This window comes from Coenobita brevimanus, chromosome 83, assembly GCF_032717465.1.
Source record: "Coenobita brevimanus isolate Jiangsu-jjx chromosome 83, ASM3271746v2, whole genome shotgun sequence".
Classification (NCBI taxonomy): domain Eukaryota; kingdom Metazoa; phylum Arthropoda; class Malacostraca; order Decapoda; family Coenobitidae; genus Coenobita; species Coenobita brevimanus.
The window spans coordinates 10,496,818-10,514,944 of NC_137036.1; the positions used below are offsets into that span (position 1 = coordinate 10,496,818).

The 18,127-nt window shown below is 40.6% G+C and overlaps 2 protein-coding genes and 1 non-coding gene across 3 annotated transcripts in view; 1 reads left to right on the plus strand and 2 right to left on the minus strand.

Moving 5' to 3' along the window:
* Window positions 1-4,175, minus strand: part of LOC145409911 (uncharacterized) — a 298,181-nt gene extending 294,006 nt beyond the window's left edge. The window contains exon 1 of the mRNA XM_080280177.1: window positions 3,996-4,175. Coding sequence (XP_080136303.1) covers window positions 3,996-4,175 — 180 coding nt within the window. The remainder of the gene's footprint in view (window positions 1-3,995) is intronic.
* On the plus strand, window positions 1,319-1,437 carry LOC145409977 (5S ribosomal RNA). Its single transcript, XR_013899203.1, has one exon. It is a non-coding gene; the product is annotated as a 5S ribosomal RNA (ribosomal RNA).
* Window positions 4,176-4,200: 25 nt separating the features above from the next.
* LOC145409912 (uncharacterized) lies at window positions 4,201-8,800 on the minus strand. Its single transcript, XM_080280178.1, has 8 exons — window positions 8,720-8,800; window positions 8,211-8,327; window positions 7,977-7,993; window positions 7,510-7,638; window positions 7,036-7,194; window positions 6,643-6,733; window positions 5,773-5,900; window positions 4,201-4,216 (listed from the first exon to the last, which is right to left on the minus strand). The coding sequence occupies exons 1-8, from the start codon at window positions 8,798-8,800 to the stop codon at window positions 4,201-4,203; spliced, it is 738 nt and encodes a 245-aa protein (XP_080136304.1).
* Between the last annotated feature and the right edge of the window lie 9,327 nt (window positions 8,801-18,127).

Here is an 18,127-nt window from a genome sequence, read left to right on the forward strand (position 1 = left end):
GTCTCAGCTCCGGACAGATTTTCAGCCCGGCGCCTGCGCTGGGGATGTTGTCTAAGGTCCATAGATGACAAAAAACAGGAATGCCACTTTTGGAGTTTTAGATGCATAAAAACTCAAAATTCTGGGTTTGGCCTCCAGACTATCAGAGCGCCAGAGAGAGCCAGGGAAGAGGGAAGGAGAAGGAAAGTAACAGCTAGAGAGAGAGCAGGAAGGCGGCAGCCAGCACAAACTGCCCCTAAAAATACAATGGGTCACGTCAAGCCCAATAATTTATCCTGTCAAGCAACTGTCTCACAGTAAATCTCTGTTGACCCCAATCTTCCTGTTCATCACCTCACCTCACTTACAAAACGAAGAGATAACGAGAAAGAGATAGCCTACCCTGACGTTCCCATACAACGCCAACATTATTTTCTCTCTCTTCCTGGGTCTGTCCGATCCACCAGACAAGGTGATACACCTTCTTTTTCTATAATAAACAGATCAAGGCTACATATTCTTGACATCTGGTGGCCTTTGACACAAAGTGTGTGAGTAGGAATAAGTACGTTCCCATGACTGACAACAGCAGAGTGCCACGAACCTGACAATAACACGGTGCCACATGACTCATGGTCAAGGTGCTGGGGCAAATGTGGCCAAAGTAGTACTCTTACAGCCTGGAGCAGCAGATGAACAATGAAGGCTGAGTAACTCCTGCAGTCCTTTTATAACCACTGGCACCCAGTCTATACCGACCCCTACCCTCACACCACACCAATTAGTGAACACCTCCCCTTCCCCTCTCACCACGCCAGCCAGTGAACACCTCCCACTCCCCTCACACCATACCAGTGAACACCTCCTCCTCGCCTCTCACCACACCAGCCAGTGAACACCTCCCACTCCCCTCACATCACACCAGTGAACACCTCCCCCTCCTCTCTCACCACACCAGTCAGTGCACATCTGTCTCACAAGTCTATCTCATCAAGTATTAAACTGTTCAACAGAATAGGTAATTAAGTTTCTTTTACGCCATTTCAAAGTTAAGTTGGTTAAGAAATAGTTATCTAAGACATCTCACAAGCACAACTCCTTCAGTGGCCGTAATCATTCCACAAAATAGTTATTTTCCATAGCAATTCTTAAATACCGTAAAGAGATCATTTATGTAGCCAGTACTTTAGAAAGCCGATGTGATAACTGTTCGTCGGTAGGAGATGTGTACAATCAAAGACACAACTATCTTTCTAGTTCCGTCTAAGAAAAAATTTACACCTGGCGAAATACCCTGTCTCAACTAGTGCAGGTTTCAAACGGTTCGATTATTCCTCCGTATAACGGCCACACCACGTTGAGTACACCGCTTCCCGTCCGATCAGCGAAGTTAAGCAACGTTGGGTCTGGTTAGTACTTGGATGGGTGACCGCCTGGGAACACCAGATGCTGTTGGCATAACGTTCTCCCTACTTGTCCAGTGGGGTAGTGCCCCTCCCTGTAAAACAATTAACTCTAAGCCCTTGGCCACCCCGTTTGGGATACATGGCGTCTGGCAAATGAATGAATGATATTCGTCAAACTTTTGGAAGATATTTGTGTCTATGTCTGTACAAGATAATAGAATAAGCACATACACACATTATTTCTTGCCCAGGAAAGACGGATATAGATCACCTGAGAGAAACATTAACATTCAAAATTTTGAGGAATTATGTCAGGCGACCCTGATACAGCTAAGAACTTCATTTAGGCTCGTACCAGGCAATTTTGCTCTGTCAAGAGTCAATGGGTTATGCACTTTTACTAAACTTTTAGTGATTTTATCTTTGGGTCATTGGCATCAAATATTTTATATTAATCACCTTATTTGTGTTTTATAGTTTAATTGTCAGACAGATTATACACCTGTTGCAACTAGTCATCATAATCCGGAAGTGTACACGACAAATCACTGAATTTACTTTAAATTTCGGAATATATTTACCTACAGACATATTGAGAGGTGAATGCTGACATCCATGAAAACAAACAAACATTACAGTGAATGACACTTGGAGGATCTGTCAAGTTTTGTATTAATATCAGTGAATTGATTAACCAATAAGTTTGGTACCTGTGTTGTTACATATTTGAAAGCTTAAAGTGAAGAAGTGATGTATGAATTTCATGCGATGCTCGTCGTCAGTATTAATGAAGTGCGTGGTCTGCGGTGGTGGTGGTGGTGGTGATGGTGGTGTGTGTGTCTTGGGTGTCCACCTGGCGCTGTTCTTCCCACTTGGCCCAACCACACATCTGCTCCATCACCAGCACCACAACGGCCACTACAAACCCACATCCCAACACCACAAACATGCCCTGAAAATGAGCAGTATTACATGTAATGCCGTCATCCTTTCCTTTATCAACTAACCCACAATATTTCATTAACATCGCTAAAGTAAATCCTACGTAGGGAAAAAGTGACATGTTTAATGCAAATCATTAGTGATGGTTGAAGTAAATTTACAAATAAAATTTACAATTATACACTTAACGGAAAATTTTCAAACACGTATGGAAGTAATGAAGTAAAATCCAACAAACTAGTGCTTTTCCAGGCCATCCAACAAGTCCGTGGCAGGACCTACCCACAGGTTGCTGAATGAGAAGGCAGAGGTGACGGTGATGATCCTGGGTGCGTTCTTGCAGGTGCTGGAGTTAGGATGTGAGAATTTCATCCATTTATCATACAGGCCACATTCCACCAATGAATAAGCCCTGTCTTAGAAAATATAATGGTTAAAACATTATATTCGTCATGCCAGTAAATATCTACCATAGTAATTATTTCTCATACCTATTTCAACTTCGATGTAGATATCAAGTATTTTCAAGTTCTGTATAAAAATACACAGTTCTATTTTTATCTCTAATATTTTCAGTTACTGACAAACTGTTCAGTTCTTACAGCTTATTCAGTCTTGGCATAAGAGGGCTGTTCTTTTGGGCCAGCATGGCTAGAGGAGAGTTCAGGTAGCTGCTCCGGGACATATAAAAATCACAGGTACCTGTCAAAATATTTAGTGATGATAAAGTGATGACTGAGACTATTATACTGTTAATTAGAATAAAGTAGTCCTTCTTGCAAAGACACTTAAATTGCCATTGGTCTAACGACAGGCAGCAATTTACCTTTAAAATCATTTCTTATTACTCATATTGAATGAAGCCCCTCTCCTCACTGACAGGAAATTTCGTACAGATATGCTACATGTATAGCAGTCCTACAGAATAGATAGGTATGCCCAAAATAATTCTAATGAACATGACAACCACATTATAACCTGTGCGAGAAAAGCTCCTTGGCAATACGAGGTTATAGAGGAAGTCCAGGTCAAACAAGATATGACTGCCATCCCGCACAATAGTCTCCAGGCTTTGGGGTATTTCAGCGAACAATCTGAAAGCCACTCGGTCTGTGCCCATCAGGTTCCCCAGCTTGTAGAGTGGACCCGACGTGGCCGCCTGAAATGCGAAGACTGTCAGTAATCCTTAGCTTTATTGAAAGCTTTCGATTATATAGTTAGTTGAAACTTAGGAAAAATAACTGAACTTTCCGTAATACATATCAGTTGTGATGAGGTAGCAGATAATAATTATGTGTTTGGCATAACGTGAAGATAGCTGGTAATTAGGATTTGGAAGTAAATTAACTGTTCAGAACAGGGGCCAACTGATAGTTAATTGCTTGTTCTGCAAATACTGAAGGACTGATAAAAAATAAATTTTACCAACAGTGTCCTGAAAGGAAGAATGATCTTCACCATAGGGCTTTCTTTTATCAGTAAATATGTGAGAAGCTCACAGAACACTTCATGGCTGATTGGACACTACTTCCTGCGGTACTGATTTGGCAAAAAAAAAAAAAAAAAAAAATACATCTTGGGTTGCTTTATTGACAACCTAAACATTCTTGGATACTGAACAAAAAATAGTTCATGATTTTCAATTACATTACAAAAACAATTGTTCACCTTAAGATAATGGATGATCAAAGACTTCTGGACAAGAATTATTCCAATATTGGAGTTGTCAAGAACATCATCAAGTCTCTGGTATGGTTGGTCGATGTATCTGACTGCCAGGAGGGACATGAGGTTCCCGACGTAGCTCTGTGTCAGCACCAGTATCATCAACATCCACATCCCAAGCATCACACGATCCCACCACCACCGTATTTTAGTTGTCTTTACATCTTTTACAACAAAAAGAAAATTTAGTAACACAGAATAGAGATCACGACAGTAGTTGATGGCCTGCCGTGTCTAATAATGACAGCTTTTATCCTGTAAGTTTATTAAGCTCTTGATATAGTTTAACATTTTCAAACCGAGAGGGCATTATAAACCATGACAGAAAAGTGTTTTTTTCCATGCCAAGAAGAAATGATCAACTTCGAATATTACCAGTGGACTAGCCTTAATGAACTGTGCATAACCTTTTCATTAAATATCCTAAGTTAACTTTGCTTTCCGTAAGTTAATGTCAAATCTCTGATAGCTTGAAAAGGCTAAACTATAGCCTATTTGATTTGATCTGAGAAGAGACGAACATTAAGCTTTTGAAAGCTGGCAGCTGATTGGTTGTCCGAGTGCATTCGGTATTAATGACGCATTTTAAATTATTTTGAATATATGGGCTTCATTAACCGTTTGACAAAAAGATTACCCAAGTAAAGTGTTATATGTAGTTGTTTATCTACTGTAGATTAAGTTAAAAACGGGGCTCCACTAAATTTATACATGTGACATTTTGAAATCCCGGGACAAATCAAAACATGGACAAGTAAAGTTTTACAAGTATATTTATTTTTTCCTCATGTTCAGGCAATTTAAGGTAAATCATGTCATTACTGAGATCGTCTGTAAATTATAACCTGGCAAAACATCAGAATTGCAATGAAATATAAAATATCCCATGAATTTCGATGAAAGATAGGTTGTGGAAGGAGTTAGGCCACTCATGGGATGTCCCACTTGACTAAGCAGACGAATATTCAGATTAACTTGAGAGCGTTTTCTTGTATTAATTTGCAATATGCTTTCTACTTTCACATCTTTAGCAAGTTTTCTATGTTTTTAGTAGTCACTACTTACAACCGAGCTGTCACAAGGTTTGGGCTGCAAAATATTGAAAAAAGTGGCAGTGAAATATAGCTTCCTCAACCGTGCCTACCAGCCATTTTTCATTGGAATTCCTATGTTTTACCAGGTTAGTTTTTACATAATGTCGCACTAGTGACATAATTTACTTTAATTTGTCTGAACCTGGGGGCTGAAAGTCAAGGTACTTGTGAAACCTTACATGGACGTGTTTTGTTTGGTCCCGAGAACTGAAAATTTCACACTTATTTAGATGTGTAAGGCCTCGTTATTTAATTAATCTATGCAAATAACTATACTCTATATAACATTCTATTCGGGCAATCTTTTTGTCAGCGGTTATTGAAACCCATATAATAAAAATAATTTAAAATGCGTCATTAATAATGAATGCAATCGGACAACAAATCAGCTGCCAGCATTCAAAATCTTAGGGCTCGTCTCTTCTCAGAGCATATCAAATAGACTATAGTTACCTTCTTGCAGGAGAACGCGGAGGCAGTTAAAGATACTGGCGTCTACGCTGCCTGGTTTTTGTGTGTGGGCAGGAAAGCAGAAAGGCAGAAAAAATATCACTGAGCACACAACCAACAGTGCTGTTAACAAAGTTGCCCAAACAATTGGAGAAAGAGGTAGTACGAAGCCCCACGGGTCCACCTCAGGACGACCACGGGCAGCAAGAACATGGTACCCACCCACGGAAATATATGCAGAGTATTCCATCCACTGGCTTCTAGTAAAATCCAGTAACATTGGTCCAGGGGTGAACTCCACTTGCTGAAATGTATTGTCTAGGTAAATATATCAGAGAAGAATAGAATACCTGCCAGGATAAACACTCAAGAAGTCTAATCTGTACCAATCCTTAACCCTGTCTCTGGTGCGACTTCACGATACCGACGCCATACTCTCCACATGAAGATTATATTTATGCAAATACCAAATACCAGATAAACAGTTTTCAGTCTACAAAGTTATGCAGGACAGAGGTAGCTAAAAACATTTTATTTTTTTTTTTCATGTTTCACGGGTAAAATTAGTGGCTGTTTGGTTGAGTAGGCTAAAGTTTTGTTTGAGAATGTGTTGTACTGCTTTTCCGTTAGGAACAGACAAAACAAATAAAATTTCACCTACAAAGGTAAGGGAGATTCCCAATAAAAGTCATTCATATGTATCAATGAGTGTGGCAGTTGCTACCACGATAACCCAGCGAGAGAGCATTGAGCAAGCACTCTTCGGTCTAGACATCTAGGAGGTGACTGACAGCGAGGACAATAATCTTAAAATTATTTTATGAATTACCCTGGATGGATCCAATTGACAGAAACTGTCATGACTGACTGCGTCTGAACATAAATTCAGTTTCTTAAAATAATGGTTGTAGCAGGACTTCAAAGAAGCACTCAACAAGAGACTAAACTATATTTTGAGTCTGATCCTTGTTCTTCCATATTCTTTTACTCAGTTTAGGAAAGACTAGTCAATAAGATTATATACTTGAATCGATGTAGTAACTCACCTCACGTGTGATGAGTCCCAGCATACCAGACCAGGTCCCATCACTCTTCAGCACGCCCCAGCTTTTGTCAGGGGCTCTCAAGTATGTGTACCTGTCAGATAGTTTTAAAAGCAGTTACAACAAAACATTTTATTTACCATTAGGTCCTTGTTGCATACCGTCGTTAAAACAAACTATGGGTCATACTGTAAGTGGCTTTGAAGACTGTCAGAACATCTCATTTGTGATTCTTCTGAACACTACACGTTTTCTTGAATATTACTGATGAAGAGTATTTCCATTAAATATTAATATCAATAACACAGGAGAATGCTAAAGTGTGATTTGCAACATAATTCAGGAATTAAGAAGTGCTATGAAGCTTTGTGTATAAGAATGCAACCAAAAGCTCACGTAAAGTTCATAGCCGTGGACAGTACTTCCATGATATACCCGGCTGCACCAGTAAAAGTAAGCCGTTTGCTGCCGGGTACCGTTGGGTCGTCTACCATGACCGCCGACTGCGGAGGGTACTCCTCGGCTGTCACCATCACATGGGGTCGGTGGGGGAACCTGCAGCAGGAGGGTGAGGTCCGATGCGCCCATGGACTACCCTTACAGAAAACCGGGCATGCCTTCCAAAAACTAAGCACTAGCTAATGAAACCGATACAGTGAAAAGGTCAGCGGCATTTCATTTTGTGGTCTTGTGTTCAAATTATGTAAGATATATTATAGATGTAATGTTGTCCATTATCCCAGCTGACTGGATCCACACTCTCGTCATGTGAAAAATGATAAACACTACTATATTTTGAGAAAAGACAGTATAAAACCATTTACATATTATTTTAAGGATCGTCGAGAGTTACAGACAACAGGAGCTTACCGTAAAAATTTCTTGGGAAAAAGATTCGATGGGTAGACTAGGCTTAGATTTTGGTCAGTGGTCCACGATGCTACCTGTAAAGGCCGAGTTTCTGGGTCAGTGAAGGGTAGCCATGAGAGCACTCTGGTCCTGTTGAGAAAATAAAAATTAAACGATATGAAAATAAATACATATGAATAAAGCCAAGGTCTCAGAGTAAGGAATATCACCTATAATAAGTGCTCTTCTCCAGAGAAAATTTTTACTGCCTAACGTCTGGTGAAGCATCGTCGAAAACGGCGAGTAGAGCGTTGGTGCGTGATAGAGTCTTGTGAAGGTGGTGGAGGGTGTGGACGCGATGGACAGGGAGGCGAGTGAAGGCGAGTAGCCTCGTTGTGTGCACCGACAGGAGGTGGTTCTTGAAGGAGAACTCAGAGAAGGAGGAGAGGAAGGTTGGGTCCTCACTCACTACCACCACCATCACCCACCAGGACACATCGAGAAGCTAAAAATAAAAAAAGGAATCAACAGTTTGAGTTTTCAGCTCATTACTCTTGATATAGTTGCCTTTCATCTGTTTTTGCTATCACACACACACACACATACACACACACACACACACACACACACACACACACACACACACACACACACATACACACGTGTCCTTAGGCTACCTCTCATGGCAATTTCATCAGCCTTGACATGCTGTAGCCACTTACCTGTCGAGCAGTGGCGATAGCCTGGGAGAGGTTTTCACGGGTCATGTTGGCGTTGTGTTCAGTATTTGTCACCCCAAACACTCCGACTCCCCACGGAGCTTGTAAATCTGTTAGACCCTAAAAAGAATGAATTGTGATGATTTGTACCCATTTAACAGCCCAGACTCCAGTGAAAGTAAAATGTGTAACAATAAATGTATCTTGAATTTGACTAATCTTCTTTGAAGAGGACATGTTTGCAAGTTCCTATCCTGGAAAACATCTTCCAGAACAACTGGCTTTATGTAACCTAGAGATTTCCAGTTCAATATCAGAACTCATATAGGTCATCCACATTCACCTGCCAAGTTGATTCAATCTGTTCTTCGAATCCACACCACAGAATATGTGATGTAGTGTACTGTTATATATCTTGGGGAGAAATCTAATTTTTACCACATATTTCCATCTAGCTTCCTTAATCCATTTTAGGAATGCCCAAGCTTTACTTCATGGTAACACTGACGCACTTGCATCACAGAGAACGCCCATGGAGAGTCGTCTGTCACCAGCATGATGGAGGAGCGGGAACACTGCTCTGTGGCCAACATGACATCAAGTGCTCGGCGACTGTCCAGCGATCCTCGAGTTTTATCTGACAAATACAAAGATGAATTTACAGTAAGTATAGATGTAGGGCACTCAGTAGGAAAAGGCAGTACCTGTGTAGGATTGATATTATTAACTGATTTTGAACCTCAGAAGGGTTGTCAGATGCTATATATAATTGTTAGATTATAGCCAGAGTGTGAATCCCCCTAACTAGGATCAATGGACCATATAGCTCTGGAAGATAATGAAAGAGACCGCTACATCACTCAGCAGCAATACGGAACAATAGTGAGGGCTGGAACTGCTAACCCTATGGTTGTGAAACCCGAGCTCTACAACTGAGCTATTCTGGCCCCCAAAATGTACTTTGGCGGTTGGCCCCAAGAAGAATTCACCAACACGTGCCAGTTTCCCAAGAAAATATTATGGAATGTATATTTGCAATATGTAGAATGATTTATACTGGTATAATCACAACACGTAGCATTCTCTTTTATCCACTGAAATGTCGTGCAACAGAATTTTGAATGAAGAACAAACACTGAAATTAGTCGCGGTTCGGGTATGTTTTATACGCTTGATTACGCATTAGATTACAGTTAATTAGGCAGCTTAGGTATGGAAAAGCAAACGTTACAGAAATGGTATTTCCTGAAACGACACACTTCTTTTACGTAAAAATTTTCCTTATCCTCCATTTTTCTCACAGCTCAAGAACGTTTTTTCTATGGAACAGAGGCCAAGAAGAATAGGTTTATTTATAGTAGACGACAGCAAATAATCCGAAACGACACACTTCATTTACATAAAAATTTTCTTCATCCTTAATTTTTCTCACAGCTCAAGAACATTTTTTTTTAATGGAATCGAGATGAAGAAGTGCAGGTTTATCTAATAATCTTAAATAATTACATACAATCCAAATATGACTAGTGTTTTGATGATACATATTGAGGTAAGCTACGATAACAGTAATGAACTTATTAGTATCGTCAATTCACTTTCATTACAACTAGGGTCAACTTGCCTAAGGTATGAGGCAGGCGGGCGTGTACCAGAAGCCAAGTAACTCCCAGACTAAGCCACAATCTCCCTGCAGCAGCCGCCATCACACCACCACAAACTTCTAGAAAGGAATTACTGTGTATAAATAGTGTTGGATGTTTAGTTCAGTTACTGCATTTAAGGATCCGCATTCTTTGGAAAACGTAAGACAAGGTATCAACAAGATACCCGTGGTGTACTAAACACTGAGCTGTTGTACAGCCGTTTAAACAAGTGAGGTACAAAACTCAGAAACTCACCATAATTTTAACTCATTGTTTTGACAAGTATTTTATGTAGACAAGATGCACAGAAAGTGCAGATTTCATCGGCAGCTAGTACTTGCACTTTTATTGTCTTTTTTTTTTTCTTTCTTTTTTTTTTTTTTCGGTGACTCGTACTCGAGTCTTAATCAGAAATGTACACCACTGAGTTTTCAAATGTGACCCCAGTTTTGTGGTTTTATGTGGAACATCTCCTTCCTCAAGACAAGAAGATTCATTTTTAGTTAATCATAAAAGACTATGTGGAAAATCTGGCTATTGTTTTCTCAGCAGTCTGACTGGGAGACAGTGATTTGGGACCATTTGAAGATTAGAAGACCCTCTCTATACCGAGCCAGTTGGGGGAAACCCGATCTACTGTATCTGGAATGTATTTGATAAGCCTCTCTATTTCACACGATGCCATTTTTCCCTTCGTGTAAGATCATGTAAATGGTAAGGAGTGAGGGAAGAAGGTGGTGTGATGTTACATATGAATGAAAGTCACATTGCAGTCTTTTTAGTATTTATTTTTACCAGTTTAAGAAAACTGAAATGTAAGATTAAATCGTGCCGTCAAAATTAACATCGAAATTACGAATTAGGCAAAATCAAAATGAGCTATAACATAAAACGTTCATGGCTTTCTTAACTGACCATGACATATTCGGACCCGTCCTTGCAAGAAATCAAAAACATGGATTTCCATGAATGTAGGCGAACTGATTAAAAGATGAAGCAATGTGTGACAAACACCTTAAACTAATGGCACATAAATGCAACAGCGATTTTTCCAATGACTGATCACCATTTTTTAAAAGGAGTCAAAGTTATTGTAGTTTACATTTTGATACCGTTCTCTTGTCTTCTGCTTGGGTGTTCCTACCGAGGATACATTATATTTCTCCAAAGGATAATGAGGAACTAAGTTTTCTACCCAGCACTGCTTTCTTGCATTATGAGGTCCACGTTTGGGTAGCAGCCTGTCTGATTCTGTTCACTGGGGTATTTCAAATTTTTAGCACTTTGCAAAGCTAAATATGCATAGGAATAATATTTCTACGAAAGCGTTCTTTAGTCCGCCATTGTGTGAGACTCAGCAGTAATTTAGATTAGGATAATACATCCACAGTTGTACTGAAACTGAATGTACCACCGGTATTCTGCGATTCATATTAAATATGCTTAATCCATTAGAGTGGAGTGCTAGAGGACGACAGGTTTTGATCCAGTTATGAATGATTTTGCATTGTTCTTCCTTTTTAGTTCTACTTGAGCGCTGCCTGTTCTCAACGTGTCCCTCCTGCTTCCACCGATTAAGCCACCTGCAGACAGTGGTGACGCCACACCCGGTTTCCCTAGCTATGGCACGAGCTGACAGGCCCCCCACCCACATCCAGATAAAGCTGCTGCGTTCTGTCATGGAGGTTGATCGGCATGCTCGGTGTGCTCCCATGTTCTGAAAATTATTCGACAATACATACAACCTTACTGCATCGATGATAATATACATTATTTATAGGGCGATAAGAATACTGCTAGAATGGCTTTCACATAAAATTCTTTATTACCATTGAAGGGCATCTATAACTCCACTTTAAGCAAACCATTTTGTCTGCTGCGGTGTGCGAGATACTGCAGTGTGAATGTCAACGGGGAGGGAGGGAGAAGATACGTGATGTTGAATATTCAGTTACAACTGATTTGTATAGCACATGAACTTATTCCAATAAACGGCCAGTATATAAAATTGATTCATTAGGTTTCCAGTCAATTGTAGAATAAAACCAGGAGACTGCTGTATTGAATTTCAGAAGGCGTTCGTTCGTTCGTTTAAAGATTTCCTGCACCTATAGTGCAGGCCGGGCCGTACAGTACATTAGGCAGGTCAGTGGGGTGTGGGCTGACGTAAATCATAGTAAGGGGAAGACAGGGCCTGGGGATTGCCCAGCACACACGACCTGTCTTCTGGCTGAATTTGTGGTGTGTTGTGTTCAGAAGGCATTTTAGTAGCGAAGATAAGTTTCACTCCTGCGATAATGCAGTCTTATGTAGACGGCATATGCGTACTTCACTGAGCTATATAATGCTCACTGCTCAGTCATAGTATTGAACTTGTGCCTTTTTTATTGCACCTTCCTTTGCCACCACAATCTAAGTTCCTGAAAAATCACTGAGGCAAGCAAAGAAAAATCTGAGTTTCCTTCAGCAGTACCGCTTGTGTATGAAGTTTCTCACTATGTATACAAGCCAAGCAGAGGTTTCGTATCTGTTTCAGTATGGCAAGTTTTCCCCAGTTATTGATATTGGAATATAAACTGAATTCCTGTCTGTTCTCTTTCATGATCAGCGGTTAATAAACTATTATTACGACTGGTTTGCATTTATTTTGGAACTAAAAATTAATCGTCAATATGTAAGTTTAGCAAACGCCAGTTATCTCTGGGAACTGGAAAATGCAACTTTGAATCATTAATCCCATTATGATCATAGAGGATCTCATTTTGATAAGTAAGCTACACAACACTGTAAGTGCGGCAGAGATTATTCACACCGACCTACTGCTTATGGTTACTCAACACTGTGCCACATGACTCACCGTCAGGGTGTGGGGGTGAAGGTGAGACTGGAATGGAACTAACAGCTTGAAGCAGCAGCTGAGCACTGAGTGGAGACTGGTCTTCTCCGACCCTTTATGGCCAGTGAACATCTCCCCCTCCCCTATCACCTCACCAGCCAGTTAATACCTCCCCCTCCCTTCTCATCACGCCAGTCAGTGAACACCTTCCCTCCCCCCTCAACAGTTCAGCTAGTGCACGTCAATCTCACCAATTTATTTCATGAAATTATTAAATTCTACAATTGAAATGGTAATACATTTTTTTTTTTTTTTTAACCATTTACAAGTTAGACTGCTGTAGAAATGCTGACATAAGATATCTCAAGCAATATTTTCTGCAGTAGCCCAGACCTTAAAATAATCATTGTCCGTAGTAATTCATCAAGTAGCAATTGTTGTGTCGTGTTAATATTTGTAATCAGAATTTTAGCAAATCCTTAAAGCCATTATATATGTAGTCAGTAGTTTAGAAAGCTTATGTGATAAATGTTTGTCACTGAAGGACCGGTAAAAAATAATTTAAAAAGCATATAAAATCGTTTGCTGCCTAGCACTGAAAAACCTCGAAAACTACGTCAAGTGATCCTATGGCTAAGAATTTCATTTAGATTAGTAACAGAAAATTTGTTCAGTAGAGAGTCAATGGGTTATGCACTTCTACCAAACTTTCATTGATTTTATCTTTGGTTTTTGGTATGAAATATTTTCATATCTATCATTTCTCTTTTATCATTTAGTGGTCAGGCAGATTATACTCTTGTTGCAACTAGTCATCATATTTCAAATTCTTGTTAATACATTTGTTTACAGAAATGATACAGGGGGGATGCAGCCTTCCATGAAAAAAAAAAACATCACGGTGAATGGCACTGCAAGGATTTGTCATTCGTAATAAAATCACTGTGTATTAACAGATTAAGTTATGTATGGCCTGTGCGTTGTTATAAATTTGAAGCTTTAAAGTATAAATTTCACATGAAGCTTGTGGTCAGTATTGGTGATGTGAGCGGTCGGAGCGGGTGATGGCAGTGTGTGTGTCTTCGGTGTTCGCCTGGCCCTGTACACCCAATTTGCCCCCATCACACCTCTGCTCCATCACCAGCACCACAACGGCCACTTGGAGTCCAACCCCCAACATCACGAACATACTCTGGAAATGAGTAACACGACATACAATGCCGTAATCCTTTCCTGTATCAACTACTCACAGTATTCCATTAATATTAATAAACTAAATCCTGCCTTGGGATGAAGTGACATGTTTAATGCAAATATAAATTGACAAGCAGGAGTTATATATAAATATTTAACACAAAGTCTCCTAAAACGTGGGGAAGTTAAGAAGTAAAATCTAACAAACTTGTGGTTTTCCAGGCCATCCAAGAAGTCCGTGGCAGGACTTACCCTCAGGTTGCTGAGTGAGAAGGCAGAAGTGACGGTGATGATCCTGGGTGAGTTCTTGCAGGTGCTGGAGATGGGATGTGCAAACTTCGCCCAGTTATCATAATGGCCATATTCCACCAGTGTATGAAGCTCTATCGAGGAAAATGAAACTGTTTTAAGTATTATGTTCGACACACCAGTAAGTATATGCCATGATCATAATTCCCCGTGTCCTTTTGGACTGTCATGAAAATATGAAGTACTTTTACTTTCACATGTGTTAGAGCAAACACACATGACCACAATTTTCCTTAATGTTTAGTTACTGACAAACTGTTCTGTACTTACAACTGACTTAACCTTGGCATAAAGGGGCTGTTCTTCTGAGCCAGCATGCCTAGACGACTGGTGAGGAAGCTGCTCCGGGACAAGTAAAAATCATAGGTACTGTACCTCTCAAAATATTTACTGATGATACAGTTGGAGTACTATTATACTGTTAATTAGAATAAGAGAGACTTTCTTGCAAAGAATTACAAAATGCCATTTATCAAATACCAGAGCAGTGATTGATACTTCTAATTACCCAAGCCAAATGAGCCCCTCCCCCCCCTCTGACATAAGACTTAGTGTAGATATGCTACATTTTAGAGTACAGATTACTAGAAAGGCATGACCAAAAATAATTCCAGTGAATATGACAACCACATTATAACTTGTGCGGGAAAAACTCCTTGGCAACATGTGATTATAGATGATGTCCATATCAAACACGACATGACTGCCATCCCGCACAATGGTCTCCAGGCTTTGGGGCAATTCAGCAAACGATATGTCAGCCACTCGTTCTGTGCCCATCAGGTTCCCCAGCTCGCAGAGTGGACCCGACATGGCCGTCTGAAATGCAGAAGGTTGTCAGTAATCTTCAACTGTACTGAAAGCTTTCGATTACATAATGTGGTGAAAATTAGGAAAAATAATTGATTCCATTGCACATGGTAGTTGTGAAGCTTTACCAGATAATTTACTTGCATGGCATACCTTGAAGATAACTGGTGATTAGGATTGTGAAGTCAATTGGCAGTTCAGAACAGGACACACCTTAACTGTTTTCTCTACAAGTATTGAGGGGCAATGACATTTGTCAGAATCTCATTGATTGCCTAACGTGTGATTAGACACTGTTTCATATAGTACTAGTTTGGGTGTACATAAATTGGGTAGCATTTGTTGACAACCTAAAAATTCTTTGGCACTAAACAAATAATGGTACAATAATCCTTCCACTTACCATACCCCGCTAGACCGGATATAGGATTTAATGAACACTTTAAGGTCTCCGGAAGAACACTCGTACGTACCGGATACCGTCATTCGGTAATCGGGAAAAAACACACAGACCTTACAGACAACTTATGCCTACCCGATCAAACCTCACTGGCTCTCTTGTCCGCGGTGACTCAGAATGCAGTTACCAATGTTGAAGGCGATTTTTCCCACCTGGTTGGGCGAATCATGAAGTGCTATGACAGTCGTGGTCATAAATAATCAGCTCTCCTCCGGTACCCCATGCCTCACGCTGGCTTCTTTTTGCACTGCAAGTCACAGTGGATTAAGAGGAGCTAGAGGGAAGGGCCAGAGAGAGAAGGGAAAGTCTGTGGGGGGCGAGCGATGATGCGGGGGTGGGGTAAGGGAGGGGAAGGAGTGTAGGTAGAGGAGGGAAAATGAAATGGAAAGTGGTGGTCACATTATTTGTCTATTTTCTTTCATTCAGGGTATGACATAAAGGAGATAATATTTGGTAGATAGTGCTGCATTACGCCTTGCACAGTGACGTTAGACAACAAACTTTAGATAGGTGGTGATATCAAGGGCTGGCTTGTGAGAGGAATGTACTGACGTGACAGATCAAACATTAGTGCGGAGCCATCGAGACTGTATGGGCTCGGATTATCAACGCCTGGGAGCTGGAGAACTAGAAGACACGAGCCCACCTCCTCCAGCACACCAAAGACGGGTGGAAGCTGTTCAGACGAAACCAGCAAACCATCAACATCGTCTACGTGAAGACTACAAGAGGTTATTGAGGCAGGAGGCAACTGGACTGCTTACTAAGTCTTTCCTGGTTGCTTTGGCTTGACCAATGTCGGGAAACATTGACATAGATATATTTCGGAAGTTTGGGTAGGATTTTGTTTCATTTTCTCTCCTTCTAACATTCAGTGAGAGATAACGTTATTATATCATCCTATGTGCACAGAGATAATATTCATTTACCTGTTATAAACAATTATTATAAATAACCTTTTCATGTAGAGATGCCATAAAATAATTAACATGAAGGTGACTGTATAGAGGGAGTGTTTACCGAGATGATCATTTACTCTGGACACAGCCATGTCATAGGTTGCATATGATATTTAGTTCCAAAAATTCATTACATGTAGGTGTATAAGACGTTTCTTAGACAAACATTACGGAAGTCAAAGCCATCCAGATACCATTCTGTGTCCCGTCAAAATACACGGATAACACAAATATCTAGCTCCGCACTGTTTGATCTGTCACGTCAGAATATTCCTCTCAGGAACCAGCCCTTGACATCACCACCTATCTAAATCTTAATGACGCCGCTATGCAAGGTGTAATGCACCATTATCTACCGATTATTATCTCCTTTATATCATGCCATGAATGAAAGAAAATTGACAAATAATGTGACTACCACTTTGCATTTCATTCTCCCTCCCCAACCTACCCTTCCTCCCCTCTCTCACTCCACCCCAACACCACCACTCGTCCCCCAACCCACTTTCCCTTCTATCTCTTGGCCTTTCCTCTCACCCCCTCTTACTCCAGCCTGAGGCACGGGGTACCGGAGGATAGGTGATTATTTGTGACCACGACTGTTAACTATAGTTTCCATTTTTAGTACTTGAATAAGCTATTTCACTCCTTTATTTCCATTATTGCTTGAAATCCCTCTTTAGGGGAGGACTATCAGACTTTGTAGATTATCATTTTATCAGACTGGGCTTCCCTCCCAATTGTTCCAGGGTAAAGAGGGTTTGCTGTACATGATCTCCAATTACATCACGAAAACAATTGCTTACTTTAAGATAGTGGATGATCAAAGCGCTCTGAACCAGAATTATTCCAACATTAGTGTTATCAAGAAAGTCATCAAGTCTCTGATAGGGTTCATCGATGTATCTGACTGCCAGGAGGGACATGAGGTTGCCAACATAGCTCTGTGTCAGGATCAGTATCATCAACATCCACACCCCCAGCATCACACGATCCCACCACCACCAACTTTTAGATCTCTTTATAGCTGTCATGACAAAAGAGAATTTAGTAACACAGAATAGAGATCGCTATTGCATTTTATGGCCTGCCGTATTTAATAATGACTTAGCCTTTTTGCTGTAAGAGTGTAAAGCACTTAATAAAATTTTTCTTTATCAAACTGAGTGGGGATTATAAATCTAAAGAAAAAAATCGTTTTTTCCCATGCCTAGAAGAAATGATCTACTCGAATGTTACAAGTGCACTAACATAAATCAACCATGTACAATCCTTACATTAAATATCCTCAGTTAACATTGCATTCCATATATCAATCAGACCACTGATAGCTTGAAAAGGCTAAACCAGTTACCTTCTTGCAGGAGAATGCACACACAATTAAAGGTGTTGGCACCTACGCTGCCTGGTTCTTGTGTATGTGCAAGAAAACAGAAAGGCAGGAGCAGCATCACTGAGGACACAGTCAACAAAGTTGTCCAAACCACCGGTGCAAGAGGTGCTAGGAAACCCCACGAGTCCGGTTTCAGATGACCATGAGCAGGTAGAACATGGTACCCACCCATGAACACATAAGCTCCGGACCTCCCACCACCAACCTTTCGGTAGGAGTAGACTGTAGCACCAGTCGAGCAGGGCAGTACTCCCAAGGTGGATGGAAAGCTGATGACAGGGAGAGCTGGAGCTCCCGTTTCATCAGCCCTCGGGAC